Raw genomic sequence first — 20505 nt, forward strand, 5'->3', positions numbered from 1 at the left:
GCCGCGGCCGAGCTTCTTACCGACGTAGCGACCTCAGTTTACTGCCCCGTAAACGTCACGTCAAACTGAGACGCATCACTGGCGGGCACGGCCCTAAACGTCTTGCTGCATTCTGGTTGGCTGCCTGTGTGTGTGTGTGTGTGTGTGTGTGTGTGTGTTTTAGAGACAGGACGTACCCTAAAGGTACTCAATGGTAATACAAAATAATTCTAAAGTCATTTGAACAATAAAAACCGAAAGAAAATCTAGTGCCCGAATGAAGTCATTTCCTCCAGGAGTCCGATTTTTACTTAAACACTTCCGTTAATATGCCCCCCCCCCCCCTTGGGCATTATCACACAAAAATTTTATTGTGTGTTGTGTGGTTCTATATCATTAGTCTGGATGTTACGATAAAACACAACCGTGTACATCAACGTGTAATGGCGCCTTATATTCCCGGGAAATGTCGGTAATGTCGTACATCCACTAGTGATAGGTTGCGTATGTAGAACGAAAAAAGTACAAACCTACTTACAGGATTACGCATCGTACCAGAACACACATTCCGTTAAAATAGATCAAGTAAAAAACAGGCATGACGCGCTCAACGTCTCTGAATCAAGAAGCATGAAACTCTAGTAACTCAGGAACAGAAACGTGTTGCCCAAAATATAAAAAATCAATAAGACGTAGTAGACTAAGCCCCGTGTCTCAGCTGATACGTCGTAATGCAATGCGCGTACCAAGTCGACAAACTCGGGATCATTGACCAGTTACTATAATCAGCCACAACGCTCAAGAATCTAAATCTGCATCGGTTCGATTTAAACTGAACAGGTACAACACAGATTAAGATCTACTGTAACACAGGGGTGGACTCCAATGAAGGAGTTCGCTAGTAAAATCGTCGTTCGAGAAGTTCTTGAGGTGGATTAAAGCAAGAGATAGAAAACACGTAAGGAGGAGCAGGGCGTTTTACCACGCGTTTGTGTAGTAAGTGCAAATGTGCCATAGGAATGGTCAACGAACGCTAATGGGAAACGCTAGAAGACAGGTGTTTCCCACTGCAGGTAGACTTAGTCTAAAAGATTCCAAGGCGAGTTAAGAGACGTGCTACTTCCTCCAGTGTCCATCTCGCACAATGACTGTCTGAATTCTGCTATTTGGGCAACAAAATAACTGACGCTGGCCACAGTAGAAAGGACATAAGATGCAGAGAGAGAGAGAGAGAAAAGACGAATTCGCGCTTCTGTAGAGGAGTACGGAGAATCTTACTTCGACAACGTAGTGGAAGTTGGGTGACTGGGTTTACAAAACGTTCAGGTATAACATGCATGCGTATGGTTGAAGAACGTTGTGTGTGGAACAGTATAGAGCAAGCATTTATTAGCAGCTGATGTAAAAAGGAAGAACGGAAAATTATGGTTTGAGGTTGCTTAGAGACCAGTCACACGCTCAGCGTGAGGAAAGATAGGAAAGGAAAACGGCCGAGCCCTCTCAAAGGAACCATCCTGGCCTTAAGTGACTTGGGGAAATAACGGAAAACCTAAATCAGGATGCTCGGACAGGGGTTTGAACCAATTTCTCCTGAATGTGAGTTCGCCGTGTTACCACTGCCCCCGCCTCACTCGGTTGTGAATGCCAGAGGGCTGATGAGGAAGATCTGAGGAATTTGGTAACCAGAGAAATAATTACAAGTTTTATGATCTTCAATTATATCATCCCATTTGTGCAAAACTATTATTTATTTACAGAACATTTCCAGTCATCAGGAAATAGCATCATGGTATTTAGGGCTGCACCACATCCAATAAAACTTTCAATAACACTAGGATAACGTTTATTTTCGTAATGTGTAACCATAAAAACGCCAATCTCCTTGGTGATTGGTTTCAGTTTTTTCTGTAGTTTTGACAGGCTCCTTTCATTCTCAGTAGATGCTGCTAAGACTTCAATCTGATTTCTTCCGTATGATTCCCAATCTTCGTCCCAAATTTCATCAAGAAGTTGTTCTTCTAATATGTCTTCATCACTAGAACAATCAAGCACTGTCGGGGATTTCTCTTCGTATGTACTTGGCACGGGTTTAGAAGCATATTGTGGTATTTCAAGCATGAGTTCCATTAGTGGCGTCCTTCATTGGACTCCATACCACTCTTCAGATAAATCTTAATCTGTGTTCTACCTTATCCAGCGTTACATTTATCTAATTATTCAGTTTAAATCGAACCGATGCAGGTACTCTTAGATTCTTGACCAGGATCCCGTGACAGTACGATTTCTTACGGATTCCAGGTATTCTTTCAGATTTTCAGTGCTGTAAACTGCATTTTGGCAACGTCCTAGGTCCTGTTTACACTAGTACCATATTGTAACACCATTAATATCTTAGTAGTACTCGTTTCAAATGTAATTAAATTCATTCCAAGCGGAATAGGTCTAAGACAAAGCATCGAAAATAGAGTGGAACTCTTTGATCCACTTTTTCAGTGGTGCAAAGTTGCCCCTTTTTTCCCAGAAGATAAACTTAACGGCTCCTTTCAATCATAGTTTGATAGGTAACGTGTTGATTACAAGTTTTTGGGTACATTGCCAGTCATTAATGCCACACGGTCATTTCGTTTCAGGGAATTTTTTTTCTTTAGTAATACTCGTAAATTAAAGAACGGGTTTTCAGGAGCACCATGTCGTGTCTCTCCCAAGAATTTCCATTTAAGTTCACAGAGTATTTCTGTAACACTTTAGTGCGGGCTATATCGACCCGTTACAAACCTAGCAGATCGTGTGTGAATTCGTTCGACGCCTCTTATGCTGTCTGCCGGATAAGGACTCAAAACACCGGAACGAGACAATTGCTCGTACAAGGGTCTCGTATTAGATTTCCTCGAACGCCGTGCTGTTGCTGCGGACCACAGGTGCAAGCGTATCGTAGCTCGTGGCGAATATTTCTCATTCTGAACGTAGATTTGAGCAGTGTTGAAAATGTTGAAATAATAGCTGAAGAGTCACCGTTGTTAACAAGCTGAACGCTGCCCGCCGTTACGTGCGTGGCTGGACTGGGGGGCGGGCGGCGGACGCAAATAAACCCAGCCGCGGGCTGCGAACGCCGAGTCGAGGGTCGCAGCCAGCCGCGGGCGGCCGTAACGCTCGAGTCCCGCGCTTCGCCGTAATCCCGCGTACGTCGACGACAAACGAAGCACGTATTTATTGCGTTGCGCTATTACGATGCGCCGCCGCCGCCGCCGCCGCACGCGGAGAATGAATGAGTGAAGGGAGCGAGCGAGCCTGCTCGGCGAACTAACTCACACAGCCAATTTGACTTTTGCTTCTCCTCCTCTTTTTGCTTTCGTCCTGAACTCGGCGTACATCACCGGAGGAGACATTTATCGGGTGGTGGAAGCGCCTTTTTCTGTTGTGCGGAGCTATTTTACGCCTTTTTCACGCCTCGTTATTGTCACCCACATGTAACGGTGTTTTTTGTTTTTGTTTTTCGCGCTGTCGTTGCGCCACTTCAAGGTTCTCTACCTCGGAAGATGTACTGGAAACGGGGCAATAAAGGGGCCCGGAAGTGGCGAAGCAGATTCGCACAGTGTTCGTTAAAAATTACAGTAAAACTGTAAATGAAACAGGGGAATTCGGGTGTTAGTTGAAATTGACACAGAGGAAGGGTCCGATAACCCACCAAACGGCGAGCGATGATCTTGTAGAGGAAGGTAGATAACGAAGCCTTGAGGAAGATGTCACAATATCGCTTACGCCGAAGGCTACACTCGATCTGGTGTAGACTGAGGGCACCTCAAATGCAGTCCCATTTAAACTAGTGCATGTAAACTATCGTTTCACTTAGGTGACATTTAAATGCGTTTCAACTCGTGAGGCTAAACAGGCCTCTCACGCGAGACTCCGTAGCTGCATGCAGCAAGAAGAGCGAAGGTGTTCGCAGAGGAAGAACGGATTCCGGGCATCTCGACTCTAAATTTCGTCCTATCTCTCAGATTATTTTGCAACAGTTCCAGCGCCAACAGTAACAACATTATGTCACTGTACTAGTAATTTCAACAGTTTTGAAATACCGTTAAAAAGTGTAATTATTTGAAAATCTAGTTCACTGTCAACAGCCGCTAATGACTACAGTTTCAGCCCTGAGACTATCATCAGGTATTAACACCTAATGGCGGTCTGAGGACTGAAACTGTTTGTATTACAGAAATATTTATTGGTAACTCTTAGCGGTGAACTAAGGAGTTTTTTAATATTTACGAACTATGGTGGCCCACCTTTACAAAACGTAAAAAGTATGGCGTTCGAGAAAAACCCGTTCCGTGATTTCCCTAAATCGTTTCAGGCAAATGCCGGGATGGTTCCTTTGAAAGGGCACGGCCGATTTCCTTCCCTAACCCGAGCTTGCGCTCCGTCTCTAATGACCTCGTTGTCGACGAGACGTTAAAACAACACTAACCTAACCTAACCTAAAGAAAAACCCGTTCTCGCTTCAATATCTCGGCTGATAGAAACGTTTCGAGTATTAACAAAGTTACGTGCTCGTTTCCGTAATATCATTTCTCCTAAACGCCTATTAGGAAGGAGAGGAGTGTCCTACGAGTACCTCCCTAATGGCTCCCGACGCTACTTTCGCTTCTATCGATGTCTATTCAAGTGGCCAAGTGTGCTCGAACTGCTAACAAGTCTCCACTGTTCTCACATACTACGTTTGATATTACGTAAGCATTACGTACGATTTTATGTTATTTATTCGACGCTGTTCTTTGTATTACAGTATTATATAAATGTGTCAATCGCATAAATCAATACTTGAAAGATTCCTCTGTGCAGCGGAGGGTATGCTGTTTTAGAACTTCCTTACAGATTAGAACTGTATGGCGACTGGGACTCTTTCCTCTGTCATTCTCTGGCGATGGTCTAAGCGAAGGAGACACCCGAGCGCTACTTCCGACCTACCTTCACAGCTTTAAATGCCCCAGATCCTCTCTGTAGCTTTCCTAATGTTACAGAAGCTCTCGTGCCTTTATTGCTCGACTAGGGCTCTCGAAGAAAGGACATCGCGAGCAAATGGTTTTAGCCAGAGGCTAGGGGCTTGTTTTCCTAATGAACCTTGCATTTTGGGCTGGTTCGAGTCCCGGGCCAGTGCACACGCAAGCTGGCGCCGCGACAGAGGCCGGCGCGCGGCTCACCTTCGCTGACGGTGATGACGCTGTGCGGCGGGAAGGTGGGCTGGTTGTCGTTGACGTCGACGACGGCGACGCGGATGGTGGCCGTGCCGGTGAGCTGCGGCGAGCCGCCGTCCGTCGCGATCACCGTCAGCCGGTAGGCGTCGCGGATCTCGCGGTCCAGCACGATGTTCGTCTTGACGACGCCCGAGAAGGCCGGCTCGATGACGAACGCGTTGTCGTGGTTGCCGTCGGCGATGTGGTACTGCAGCTGCCCGTTGGCGCCGCTGTCGGCGTCCGTCGCCGAGACCTGCCGGTCAGAAGTGGGCGTCAGCCTCTGCTCGCCACCTGAGGCCTACGCTTACCGCGGGCCGCTCCGGGGCCAGCGGTTACATAGGCTGCTACAATCTTCATCACCTGTCACATCGAGTCAGTTAAAAGGTCAGTGACAATTATAACTGGACCAGAACTGATCACCAACAAACTCCTTCCAATCTCCAAATCAGTCGCTAGGAGTATCACACTACTTGTTATCTGTGACGGAAGAGGCAAAGGTAAGAACTAACCAAACAAGTGTGGCGCTGACTCGTGTACAAGTACACGAACAAAACAGAAACGTTGCTATCTTTCTGATGAATCCTTATTCATTCACACACATACCGGGTGATCAAAAAGACAGTATGAATTTGAAAACTGAATAAATCACAGAATAATGTAGATAGAGAGGTACAAATTGACACACAGGCTTGGAATGACATTGGGTTTTATTAGAACCAAAAAAATACAAACGTTCAAAAAATGTCCGACAGATGGCGCTTCATCTGATCAGAATAGCAATAATTAGCATAACAAAGTAAGACAAAGCAAAGATGATGTTCTTTACAGGAAATGCTCAATATGTCCACCATCATTCCTCAACAATAGCTGTAGTCGAGGAATAATGTTGTGAACAGCACTGTAAAGCATGTCCGGAGTTATGGTGAGGCATTGGCGTCGGATGCTGTCTTTCAGCATCCCTAGGGATGTCGGTCGATCACGATACACTTGCGACTTCAGGTAACCCCAAAGCCAATAATCGCACGGAATGAGGTCTGGGGACCTGGGAGGCCAAGCATGACGATAGTGGCGGCTGAGCACACGATCACCACCAAACGACGCGCGCAAGAGATCTTTCACGCGCCTTCTGTCGGACATTTTGTGAACTTTGTTCTTTTTGGGCTCTAATAAAACCCCATGTCACTCCAAGCACGTGTGTCAATTTTTACCCCTCTATCTACATTATTCCGTGGTTTATTAAGTTTTCAAATTTATACTGACTTTTGATCACTAGATCTACAGGGCTATATCGTCCTGAGTGACTACATCGTGCTGCAGTTCAGGTGGGGAACGCAGGTTGTGTCAAGTGAAGGGCACGAGGGGAGAAAGGAGACGGGGAACGGTACTGGAGATGGGTGGCTGACGGCTGGAAGGAAGAAGGGTGTATCGGAAGGCTAGCGACGTTCTCTGTCTTGTTTATGTGCCTATGGCCGACTCAGCGCCTCGACCATTTGGTGAGTTCTTCCCTTTACTCGTCCCATTACTTATATTCCACCAAGGGCATTCCATTACTATATTCATTTTAGACACATTCACTGAACATATTTTCCGCCATTACAAGTTGTTGCCACACACTCGCCACCTAAAAAAAAAAATTAAAAAAAAATATGCAAGCCTAGTGGAACAAAACAAAAATAAAGTTTAAAATCTGTTTCGGACTAACCTTTTATATCTGTTTACAATTAGTGATTTGTCATTACTCCTTTGAACGTAGAGGTCTAGAGTATTTGGGTCAGTCAGTGACGAAACTTAGGAACCACATGATATGCCAAATTATTTCCGTAGTCTGTGTTCTCTGGTTTACTATGACACCGCCCGTCACCAATGTTGTTCGACCTATACAGCCTGTGACGTATGGGCTGCTGCTGCTGCAGCTGTTATTGTTTGCAGTCCGAAGAATGATCTGTTGCAGCTCTCGACGCATCTCGAGCAAGCCTCATGAAGCCAGCATAGGTACTGCAATCCACATCCATTTCAAACTGCTTAACGAAGACAAGCGTTGGTCTGCCTGTACAGTTCTGAGTCACCACTCTTACCTCCGTTAGGAAACTGACTATTCGCTGCTGAGTATCACGCGTCCTTTCGAATTATCACATCCTTCAGTCATGTTGTACCACAAATTTCTTTTCTCCCCAATTCGATTATGTGCTTCTTCATCACTTACTTGATGTTGTTGTTGTTGTTGTTGTTGTTGTGGTCTTCAGTCCTGAGACTGGCTTGATGCAGCTCTCCATGCTACTCTATCCTGTACAAGCCTCTTCATCTGCCAGTACCTACTGCAACCTGAATCTGCTTAGTGTATTCATCTCTTGGTCTCCGTCTACGATTTTTACCCTCCACGCTGCCCTCCAGTACTAAATTTGTGATCCCTTGATGCCTCAGAACACGTCCTACCGACCGAGCCCTTCTTCTAGTCAAGCTGTGCCACAAATTTCTCTTCTCCCCAATTCTGTTCAATACCTCCTCCTTAGTTATGTGATCTACCCATCTAATCTTCAGCATTCTCCTGTAGCACCACATTTCGAAAGTTCTATTCAGTTCTTGTCCAAACTACACTCCTGGAAATTGAAATAAGAACACCGTGAATTCATTGTCCCAGGAAGGGGAAACTTTATTGACACATTCCTGGGGTCAGATACATCACATGATCACACTGACAGAACCACAGGCACATAGACACAGGCAACAGAGCATGCACAATGTCGGCACTAGTACAGTGTATATCCACCTTTCGCAGCAATGCAGGCTGCTATTCTCCCATGGAGACGATCGTAGAGATGCTGGATGTAGTCCTGTGGAATGGCTTGCCATGCCATTTCCACCTGGCGCCTCAGTTGGACCAGCGTTCGTGCTGGACATGCAGACCGCGTGAGACGACGCTTCATCCAGTCCCAAACATGCTCAATGGGGGACAGATCCGGAGATCTTGCTGGCCAGGGTAGTTGACTTACACCTTCTAGAGCACGTTGGGTGGCACAGGATACATGCGGACGTGCATTGTCCTGTTGGAACAGCAAGTTCCCTTGCCGGTCTAGGAATGGTAGAACGATGGGTTCGATGACGGTTTGGACGTACCGTGCACTATTCAGTGTCCCCTCGACGATCACCAGTGGTGTACGGCCAGTGTAGGAGATCGCTCCCCACACCATGATGCCGGGTGTTGGCCCTGTGTGCCTCGGTCGTATGCAGTCCTGATTGTGGCGCTCACCTGCACGGCGCCAAACATACATACGACCATCATTGGCACCAAGGCAGAAGCGACTCTCATCACTGAAGACGACACGTCTCCATTCGTCCCTCCATTCACACCTGTCGCGACACCACTGGAGGCGGGCTGCACGAGGTTGGGGCGTGAGCGGAAGACGGCCTAACGGTGTGCGGGACCGTAGCCCAGCTTCATGGAGACGGTTGCGAATGGTCCTCGCCGATACCCCAGGAGCAACAGTGTCCCTAATTTGCTGGGAAGTGGCGGTGCTGTCCCCTACGGCACCGCGTAGGATCCTACAGTCTTGGCGTGCATCCGTGCGTCGCTGCGGTCCGGTCCCAGGTCGACGGGCACGTGCACCTTCCGCCGACCACTGGCGACAACATCGATGTACTGTGGAGACCTCACGCCCCACGTGTTGAGCAATTCGGCGGTACGTCCACCCGGCCTCCCGCATGCCCACTATACGCCCTCGCTCAAAGTCCGTCAACTGCACATACGGTTCACGTCCATGCTGTTGCGGCATGCTACCAGTGTTAAAGACTGCGATGGAGCTCCGTATGCCACGGCAAACTGGCTGACACTGACGGCGGCGGTGCACAAATGCTGCGCAGCTAGCGCCATTCGACGGCCAACACCGCGGTTCCTGGTGTGTCCGCTGTGCCGTGCGTGTGATCATTGCTTGTACAGCCCTCTCGCAGTGTCCGGAGCAAGTATGGTGGGTCTGACACACCGGTGTCAATGTGTTCTTTTTTCCATTTCCAGGAGTGTATTTATGGTCCATGTTTCACTTCCATACGTGGCTACATTCCATACAAATACTTTCAGAAACGACTTCCTGATACTTAAACCAATACTCGATGTTAACAAATTTCTCTTCTTCAGAAACGCTTTCCTTGCCATTGCCAGTCTACATTTTATATCCTCTCTACTTCGACCATCATCACTTACTTGATATGTTATTGTAAACTTCAGCTTTCTCACGTAAGAGCACATTGATAACTCTTGTATTCTGTTTTTGTCTCAGTTATTTGCTGTTCACGTGTAGCTTCCGTACACTCCAGGCGAATACCTTTAGAAAATAATTTTTAATACATGAATCTATAGTCCATGATAACAAATTTGAGAAGTGCTTTATTTTTTGCTACTTTGAGTACGCGTTTTGTATTCTCGACACATAGCTCATGATCATAATCATCATCATCATCATCATCCTTTCTTCTTGTTCTTCTGAAGGCTATGCCTTGTTGCTGCAAGCATTGTCGCCTACTTTGTGCTATTTTCATCATTTCTCGATGATGATGCACTGTGTTACTTCCAGCGCATCTTCGACTATTTTCTATTTTGGTATTCTTTCCCAATATTTTTCCTTGCAACATATCTGTAAAATCATTTTGTGCCTCAATATGTGAAAACAAAGCTTTTTCTACTTTTTTTCGATAGTTTGTACGGGTTTTCACCGTTGACTGACATGTTTCAGAACATCCTCAATGTTTTTTTTTCTTCTTTTTTTCCTACGTCTGGCCGATGTTAGTCTTCTCCGAAGCTACAATTCCATCGTTTCTAAACGGCTTATGTTTGATTTCAAAAGTGTGTAGCTCTGAGAGACATATAGAAGAGCAGTCAAGATGAATGACTTGACTTTTTTATTTCTCTGTAAGCCCGATTAATGGCCTGTTGACTAGTGATTGCCTTCATTAAGTGAAATCGCGTTTAGCTGTTGCATTCCCTTTCTTGTCTTCCACTGTGCATCTGTTGTCCACTGTTATTTAGGTGCCTGTTCAAATGGCTCTGAGCACTATGACACTTAACTTCCGAGGTCATCAGTCCCCTAGAACTTAGAACTACTTAAACCTAACTAAGCTAAGGACATCACACACATCCATGCCCGAGGCAGGATCCGAACCTGCGACCGTAGCGGTCGCGCGGTTGCAGACTGAAGCGCCTAGAGCGGGTCGGCCACACTGGCCGGCTAGGTGCCTGTGGTGCCCTGCACATTTCGTCTTTTTGACGTACACGTATCGTCAGGAGTGAGTGGAAGTGGTAAGAATTGTGAAAGGCTCGTGCTGACCTGGAGGACGAAGGTGCCCTTGGAGTTGCCCTCCCAGACGGCGGCCCAGTACTGCGGCTGCGTGAAGCGCGGCTCGTTGTCGTTGGCGTCCCGCAGCGCCACGACCAGCGGGCAGTAGGCGGCGTGCGCCTCGGAGCGCGCCGCCACCACCAGCCGCCGCTCGGCCGGCGACCGCGCCTCGAAGTCCAGCCCCGCCGGGTCGCGCACCAGCACCACGCCCGACCCCGCGTCCACCGAGAAGGCGCCGTCCTCGTTGCCGGCCGCCAGGCTGAACGCGATGTTGTGCCGCCGGCCGTCCGCGCGCACCACCGACACCTGCCGACGCCGCCAGACTCGAGTCACACCACCATCACAACTACGTGAACTACAAAGTAAACCTATGTAACTGATATATAAGTACACGTCTGTAGTCCTGGTACACCTCGAACTCGAAGAGCAACAGTACCGTAGCATAACGCTTCGGCAGCCAAAACAAAATGTTACAACCCTCCTCTATTTTTCCTGTGAGCTGCTGCATTTACAGTGATGCGCCGTCAGTGTGCACAAAGCCTAAAGACATATACCTCCAAACAAACAGACAAAATTACTAAATGTAGTAATTACAACTATATTACTATCTATCTTGCATGCGTACACTGCAAGTTGCCTTATGCTGTGTGGCTGAGGTTGCACACTATACTAGCTATTGTTTCACTTTTTATTATTTAACTGTAGATAAGTATTCTACAGGATGCCCCAGGAGGAAAGAGCAATATTGAGGTACACAAGATGATTCAATTGCCCCTACCTACAGGTTGTATGCAACCTTTAAACACCACGCACGAGTTTTTTTTTTTTTTTAATATTCTTTCGCTCGCTAGTCCTACAGAAAAATGAACGGGACCTTTTTGTAGGAAATTTAATGTAGTTGAATTTTGTACCGGGATATGTTTTCGCTAGAGGTCGCACATTTCGAGTTACTCAATAAAAACGCTTTTGAAGGTCACTTTTATACGTTTTTCTCGAAAAATTGAGAACTATGGCCTCTAGCGAAAACGTATCCCCACACAAAATCTAACTACATTATATTTATTATAAAAAGGCCCTGTCCGTTTTTCTGTAGGACTAATAGTTTGCATGTAAAGTAGGAGATTATGAATATCTTGCTTGCGGTATTTGAAGGCGTTGTGGGTTGCATAAAACCCTCAGGTAGTGGCATCTCAGTCACCCTGCGTGATAGGAACGCTTATTTGAACAAAAAAATTTCGTACAGACGCATGCCCCATTCCTATTTATTTTTGGGGTAGTGGCGTGTATGTATCTCTCTTTCCCACCGAACTTCTTTGACGTTTTCGTCTGGCCCGACCTACGTCGTTACTAGGATTCTCTTTCTGCCATTGTACTAACCCGCTGAACGCGCACTTGGTTTTGGTGTGTTGAGACCGAAATAGTCCGAGGGATCGCCACTTTATGAGAGAGAAGCGTCGCTTAACTGTCTTTGTACACGCGATGGCTAAAGTGCCACACATCTACACTAATGAATAATTTGCAGATATGGTGTATCTTTACGGCTCCTGCTATGGTAGTGCTCCTGTTGCTGTCGAAGAATACCGTCGGCGCTTTGCGACACTACGTCCTGGTCGCAGAGCGTTCAACGGAGTTTTGAGTACACTGCGTGGAACAGCTATTCTCCTAGTTGCCATTTTTCTTCTGAACGTTCAGTTCGACAACCAATGCAGCAATAGCAACACATTGTTGTACAACAGCTACAACGTGACGTCTACGATACTGCTCAGAGGTGTACGTCTTCAAAATATGTTTTTTTCCAATTGATACTTTCTGAAACGCGTGTTGGTATGTTTGCTAACTGTTGTACATGTTTTAGTCTGACAATGTAACGAATAATACAGAAAATAAGTAACAATGTACATTCCATGTGTACTATCTCTAAAACCATTCGGAATAGGACAAATGTCAACATCAAGAATTATTAGAGCGGTAAGTGACAGCGCACAATTGAAGCGATACGATGGCAGTGACGCATTAGTGACAGAGGAAAAGTCTGGGTGTTATCTTATGGAACGCATACGAAGCGCGACTTTTAAACATCTGCACCTGAAGCCGAATAAGGTTCAAATGGTTCTGAGCACTATGGGACTTAACATCTGTGGTCATCAGTCCCCTAGAACTTAGAACTACTTAAACCTAACCAACCTAAGGACATCACACACATCCATGCCCGAGGCAGGATTCGAACCTGCGGCCGTAGCAGTCGCGCGGTTCCGGACTGTAGCGCGTAGAACCGCTAGACCACCGCGGCCGGCAGCCGAATAAGGATTTTCGGTAATGTATGACTTCTTGAAATACTCTTTATAACAGCAGTATGAAGTAGGAAAAGACTAGGAGAACAGCAGAAGATTCCTCAGACATTACTAAAAGGGAATGCTTCGGCCCTTGCTAAAGAACGTGTCAGCTGATGATCTGCCATACATATTTGAAATCCGCTGCACCTGTCGTCTTCAACGATAATTCGAAGCAAGTTCGCGATTATGAAAGTTCGTGTCCTGCAGCCTCCGGAGAGCACTTACATCAGAAGTTTCGAAACAGTGGCAGGTGCATCGCTATCGAAGCCAGTGACCCTAAACCTTTCATGATGACGAGTACTAGGAAATTCTGTTATCAGCTGAACACGTCGCGTAATGTCAGTCGAGTGGCAGTGGCATTTCGAATGAACGTTTCTGTCGGTTTCCTACCCCTATTCGCCTGAATACGACGAACAGAAAACTCGATGTAGCGTTGATACAAGACGACGCTGCCACTCGGCTGATAATCTGAGAAGTTTTCCTCAGTGTAATTTGCCGAGAAAATTTCTACTCTCATATCATAACCTATCTGGTTCAGACGGTAATAAGAAAGACGTAATTAGCAAACATATCATTTTACACAGTTGAGTCGTGGAAAGTCCTTGACAGTGTTCATTACTGTTTCAATATTATAACACAGCGGTGACGTCATGCGTCTCAGATACCGATTACAAAACTCTAGCGGTCAGCTCCGCGTTCCCTTCATAGCCGATAAGTTCTCGAGATAGCATCGGGAGCACTGCGTAATTGATCTGAGGCACGTCCTGCAAGTTGGTATTGATCGTAGAACGTGACCTGACCTTACGTTCTCCTCTCATGGAAAACCGTTTGCTAGGGGCTTGCATTAGCATCTCATTTCCTATCCTCCCATATCTTTCCTCGCTCATTGCTGGTTTCTGGGACGGAGGGGGGGGGGGGGGGGGGGAGTAGGTTTATGCAGAAAAGGTCCGGGACTGCACTCGGCTGGAACCGCCGCGGCGCGCTTTACGGAGTCGTCGAGACCGGTGGCGCCGTAGCTCTGGGCGCCATTAGCGTCAGCGTACTGAGGCGAGAAGCGGGACGTCCGTTACGGGTGCCTTATAGGCAGTAAAGGCGGCGCGGCTATGGCGGGCAGTCCGCGGCGACACACCGCCTCGCCGCCTCCCACGACCAGTTACCGCCCCTTACTCTCCGCTCTCCGGACGCGGACGCAGGAGGAGCTGCAACCGGAGATCCATCGGTGGTACAGTTATTGCGGCGTGCATCGTGTTTAGCGAGCCTGGACGACCAACTCCGGCACGCCGGTCTTTGCACGCTTTGACTGCAACCGCCCGGTCAAGGAAATCTCTTTTCTCATGCACACAGACTCGGCGACGTGGAACTGTTTCCCAGAAGAGAATTACGTGCTGTTCGCGCGCCGTCAGCTGTTTCCAGAATTGGTTCCTACCTGTGATAATTTGGTATTTAAATAGAGATTTCGTTGATGAGGAGTGGAATCTGGCAACATTCGTTCTCCTCGGATCCTCTGTATACGTATACGTCGATCGTGACGCTGCACGCTGGAATATGACTCGTCTGAAAAAATGACGTGGTGCCACCGCTGTGGTTGGGGGAACCACTGTCTGCGCATCTCTCTCTGCTGCCGGGCTAACGGAAGCTTCGACAATGGTTGCCAGGGTAACACCCAGTGCTGTTCCACTATCCACGTGTATACCTGGGTTGCTCAAACAGGCTCATTTCTGCCTCAAGGGACGTGATGTGGCTGGAAGATCCTGTACGGCTGAGCGAACAACGTTTTTGCCCTCTCGGGCGCTAGTCGCGTGGAACTGACGAGATCCTACACGGCGTTGAGTAAGCCCTCCCGAACCCTTCAATTCCATATTCGTATGGAAATCGTGAGTTCCCAACCAATGCAAGCAGCAATGCAGGGTGTGCCAGAAAGCGCCGGCCGGTATGGCCGAACGGTTCTAGGCGCTACAGTCTAGCACCGCGCGACCGCTACGGTCGCAGGTTCGAATCCTGCCTCGTGCATGGATGTGTGTGATGTACTTAGGTTAGTTAGGTTTAAGTTCTAGGGGACTGATGACCTCAGAAGTTAAGTCCCATAGTGCTCAGAGCCATTTGAACCATTTTTTTGTGCCAGAAATGGTGCGACAAACTTAGATGGGCAGTAGAGAGTGACATGAGGAATAAATCGAGGATAGGAACCCGTGCCCGGAAACGTCATCCAACGACGCTATTGAACGTCGGAGCCACATGCCCCAGCGGCTGCCACTAAGCTACCCTTCGGGAGCAGACGCTACTTTGTACGCTGACGAACCGTAGACAGAACGCCTCGCAATGTTGTTTGCCACGATCGCCAGCGGAGAAGATGGAGGCGGCTGCTGCCTGTGAGTGATTCACTCTGTTACTATGGTTTCGGAGATGGGTTTTTTCTGCTGTTTATTTTTCTCCGGTACATCGAAAAACACTGTAGATTTTAGGGGGTTCCAGGAGAAAAATAAACTGTGGGTGGAAACGTATGTCCGAAGCCGTCATTCCCTGGCGCAACCGAGCATAGTATTCATAGGACACGGGGCTTTTCGACGCAGCTGTTAGCTCCATCTTCTTCACCTTCGATTGCGGCAATCAGTCGCCACCACTCAACAGCAAACAACATTGAAAGACGTTGCGCCTACGGTCCATCATCTGCAAAGTCAAGCGGCCGTTGTGGCCGAGCGGTTCAAGGCGCTTCAGTCCGGAATTGCCCTGCTGCTACGGTCGCAGATTCGAATCCTGCCTCGGGCATGGATGTGTGTGATGTCCATAGGTTAGTTAGGCTTAAGTAGTTCTAAGTCTAGGGGATTGATGACCTCAGATGTTAAGTCCCATAGTGCTCAGAGCCATTTTAAACTGCAAAGTCACGTTTGCTACCACAGCGGTGGGCTAGTGGCAAGCGCCGGCGCATATAACTTCGAGATTCCGTAGTGTCACTGGTCACTAGATGTCGTTTACGGACACGGGTTCCTGTCCTCGAATTGTTCCTCAAGGATACCCTCTAAAAACACTCAAAGTTCGTCGCACCATTTCTGGGACACCGTGTATTGTTGAACGATAAACCAGAGTCTGAATAGAACAAGATCCTGCCACTGTTCTGTTTCGATCCGTCCTGCTTTGTAGTTCTTACACGAGATATAAAACGATTTCCCCACAGACACGCAATATTCAAGTGAGTAACGTGCTGCTTGATGTTTTCTTCTACAGGGCGAACCAAAATTGCACCGACGAACTATCAGACGTTGTTCAAGTTAGCTTCTGAGTACCTCGATATAAGGCCCGTGGTGTCTGGCAGCTCATTAAAGTTGCTGCATTTCTTTTCGTTCCTTGACCAACTACCTTTGTATGTGTATTGCACTGAAAATAGTGCACAACAGTGCAAGTGTCGACGGTATGTCTCCGTTTTCTTACAGTTAGCGTACCTTATTTCGAAAGAGTAGTACCCATCTTCTCAAGCTTGTACTCAGTACTGGTCGGTTCCATCTTGGGTTCGTTTTTCCGGCAGTGTTATTTGTACGTAAACAATGATACACAGCTGAATGGACAGGTCTAATGATGAAGTGTTGGCCGATACGAAGCTCGGGTAAGTTGAGGGAAGGCAGTGGAACAGCACGAGAACGGCGCTACGCCGAGTTGTTCCCGCACTGACGGCCACCGCATATCACGTCTGAGAGTTGTTGCGCTACCCTGTGTTGTGTGGGGTACGTTTTGGTTACAAGCTTCTAGATTGTTGCGAAGATATTTTTACAGCAATAAGGGCGATTGCAGCAACAAACCCAATACATCGTAATTACATTATTACTCTGTAAAGAGCTACCAGAGACCGTGGATGCCTAATACCAAAATACTCCGAAGATATGTGTTAACTATCTCTTACAGTTCATCACTGGAATTCTGGTTCACCCTGCATTCGACATTTACTTTCTTCACTGTCTATAACGGTGGTAAACTGCGATGTTGCCTATTATGTAAATGTGATAAGTTATAATTTATTCAATTCCACCTATTACCACGCTTAATGGCAAGTTAAAAACTCTTCAGAAAATCTGCGTGGTGAAGTGATGGCTGCAGCACTAACTGTAAGCATTCTACCAGTATGAGCATATGAATAAATTTCCTGTACAGTTTCCACATTAATGGCGGCAACTTTGGGTCTTATCTTCTAGTAGACAGCCAGAAATTGAAAGCTACATAGGACACCGGCCGTGTAACAAATTTTACTATGCAGGTTAGACTGTGTACTGCAGACCACATTCACCTGCTTGACAAATATCACAGAGAACGTGTCAGCGTTATTGTTTCAGTAGCCGCAGAGTCTCCTTTGGAATCCAGCTTAATGCGTTACCAAAATTAACATAGCGTTTTCGCAGTGCGCAACACGTCTTTACTGACGTACTGTCCACATACGTCGTTAAGCTCGGAGTTTATGTGCGGCCGAGTGCATAGCTTAAACGCGGAGGGAGACGTCGCGGGCTCAGTCAAGTCGCAACCCAAACACTGGTTTATTTGTACGAGGGAGGCAGCACAGGCGTGCGTCAGACGCGCGGGAGCTCTCCCCGCTGCCTCGCGGGATCGTATCTGCTTAATTTCCGCCGTAAAGCGGCCGCGCCGAAGAACGCGAGCCGGCGGCTGAGTTACGAGCGTTTAATACCACGGCTCCAACTTTATTGCACCGGTTGATGACGAACAAGCAAAAGCATAGTTCAAGGGAACTCCATTACGGGCGCCGTTCGCGGATCTTAAATCAAAAATGTTGAAAAGGCGCGCGCGATAAGGGCGACATCGAAGGGGAGGGCAACTGGCTCAGCGCGGCCCGCGCGCTAACCACAGATACCATCTGCGGCAGGCGGGCGCTGCGCCGCGCCGCGCCACGCCGCACAAAGCGAGTGCGCCGCTCAGCCGGTTTCGTCACCCCAGCCGGGAAACTGCCGGGCGCCGACGGCGTCTGAGGGTAGCTCTGCGCGGCCTATCAGCCGTCTGTCGTCCTCGTCCGAAGAAAACACTTTACCGCGTGAGCGCACCACCAAGTTCCGCGAGTCTTTGCCAGCTGGGAAGTACTGGAGACAGAACGCCAGTCGCGCTTCTAGATGAAGAGATGTAGTGGCTCGTTTTCTTCTTGTCGTGCCGTAATGGGGATGCCGGAACATCCGATCGAGATCTTCGCAAAGCGAAGGGCTCCAGGTTTCAAGCCAAAGGGAGCAGTATAGTGAACAGCTAGGCGGCGGGAAAGTTTTGACAGTGCTAGCCTATGCAGTGTTTGCGGAACCTCGAGCAGTGTTTCCGTTTCGTGACTCAGGACTGCGCAACCCCGACTAGTGTCAAGGTATTTCGGTCCTAACCAGCTGTGTCAACCTGCCGACGTCGGTCTGCTACGGGATCCCAAAGTCACGCCGTAAGCTCAAATATTATAACGTTCCTGGAGAGAAACAAGGATCTCTTACAGAATCTGCACGAATTCGGGAATCACCACTCGCGTGAAACACAGCTTGCTTTATTCAAACAAGGCGTCCTGCAAACAATAGAAGCAATGGAACAGAAAGATGCCGACTTCCAATTTTTCCACATCGTCAACTACCAACCAACATCCGACGTGCGGAGTATCTTCGTAAATACGAGGGCCACTCCAAAAGAAATGCACACTATTATTTTAAAAATCCATCTTTTATTCTAACTGTTTGAAACTTTTACAGTGTGTAGATACATCCTTTGGGAACAATATTTTCATTTCTCCACATAATTTCCATCCCTCTCAACTACCTTACGCCATCTTGCAACCAGCACCTGTATACCCGCACGGTAAAATTCTGGACCAACCTGCTGGAGCCACTGTTTGGTAGCGTGCACAAGGGAGTCATCATCTACAAACCTTGTTCCACGAAGAGAGACTTTCAGTTTCCTAAAGAGATGATACTCACATGGAGCCAGGTCAGGACTGAAAGGCTGGTGTTTCAGTGTTGTCCATCCGAGTTTTGTGATCGCTTCCATGGTTTTTTGACTGACGTGTGGCCGTGCACTGTCATGCAACAGCAAAAAAACTCCCTGCTTTTGCCGATGTGGTCCAACACGACTCAGTCGAGATTGAAGTTTCTTCTGAGTCGTCACATATGCATCAGAAGTTATGGTGCTTCCACTTGGCATGATGTCCACAATCAACAGTCGTTCGGAATCGAGAAACACCGTAGCCATAACTTTTCCAGTGGAAGGTGTGGTTTTGAATTTTTTTCTTGGGTGAATTTGCATGATGCCACTCCACTGACTGCCTCTTCGTCTCTGGTGAAAAATGTTGGAGCCATGTTTCATCACATGTCACAATTCTTCCAAGAAATTCATCTCCACCATTCTCGTACTGTTCCAAGCGTTTTTCTTGTTACTTTGTGAGCCACTGTCAACATCCTGGGAACCCACCTGGCACAAACCTTTTTTAACGCCAACACTTTCAGTATTCTACAAACACTTCCTCCCCTAGCCCAACGGAGCGTGACAACTCGTGCACTGTGATGCGTCTGTCAGCAGTCACCAGTTCGTTAACTCTCTGCACACTGTCTGGAGTGTGTGCAGTACGAGGCCTGCCGCTGAGAGGACAATCCTCAATATTGCCGTGCCCGCTTTCATCACGTAACCTGCTTGCTCACCGACTAACTGTACTGCGATCGACGGCAGCATCTCCATACACCTTTTTCAACCTCTTGTGGATGTTTCCCACTGTCTCGTTTTCACAGCACAGGAATTCTATGACAGCACGTTGCTTCTGCCGAACGTCAAGTGTAGCAGCCAGCTTGAAGACATGCTGTGACGGCGACACTCACGGGAACAAGTTCAACTAAATTTGAAAACAAGCGGGAACGATGTATCTACACACAGTAAAACTTTCACACGTGCAGAATGAAAACTGTATTTTTACAAAAGTAGTGTGCATTTGTTTTGGAGTGACCCTCGTATGTGTATGTGTTAACCTACTAGACGCTAGTACATTGTACTGCGCGGCGAATGTTCCGCGTAAACGAAAGTAGCATCAGGTCCGTCTCACTATTAACATACGACTAACAGTGCCGGGGAAAAGGGCAAAACACAATCGAACAAGTTCGAGGACGAAGGGTAAAGAGGACAGTAAAAAAATTGTGAGTTAATGGAACAAGTTCGTTTCCAAACAAGACAGGCAATGCGTATCTTCGATGCTACTCTGTTGTACACTTGTTCCGAGTGCAATTCTGTTACAAAGACAAACGTGCCTAAGAAGTTTAAATTAACTATTCTGTTACGAGTCACCCGGAGACCGTAGGTCCCTTACATCACAAACACCGTACTAGCAAAATGCCCACCAACAGCGATTTGACGCGACCTAAAGGCCGATAACATTTTATTCGGTGATAGCGCCTTTTTTTTTTTTTTTTTTTTTTTTTTTTTTTTTTAAATAGAGGTGGAGCCCCTCCACGCCCACACCGGCATGATGGCCAACACAAAAGGTCTACTGCCATCTCTGCATAAGGGTTAGTATTCACTAAAGTGAGGTGTCGCAGGATGTGGGTACTGCGATGTTTGCGTACGTCTGGTTAGGATTAACCATTAATACGCGCTCATCTGGGGATGGATTGGTCGAAATGTGACGAAGGGTAGCGGTTTGAAGGG

At 47.5% G+C, this 20505-nt stretch overlaps 1 protein-coding gene across 1 annotated transcript in view; it reads right to left on the reverse strand.

Annotated features, from left to right (window-relative positions):
• Window positions 1-20505, reverse strand: part of LOC126195212 (protein dachsous) — a 317104-nt gene that overhangs the window by 45795 nt on the left and 250804 nt on the right. Inside the window, exons 19-20 of the mRNA XM_049933731.1 lie at window positions 10523-10837; window positions 5175-5460 (exon numbers count right to left, since the gene is read on the reverse strand). Of these exons, the coding sequence (XP_049789688.1) occupies window positions 5175-5460; window positions 10523-10837 (601 nt within the window). The remainder of the gene's footprint in view (window positions 1-5174; window positions 5461-10522; window positions 10838-20505) is intronic.

Source organism: Schistocerca nitens, chromosome 7, assembly GCF_023898315.1.
Source record: "Schistocerca nitens isolate TAMUIC-IGC-003100 chromosome 7, iqSchNite1.1, whole genome shotgun sequence".
Classification (NCBI taxonomy): Eukaryota; Metazoa; Arthropoda; class Insecta; order Orthoptera; family Acrididae; genus Schistocerca; species Schistocerca nitens.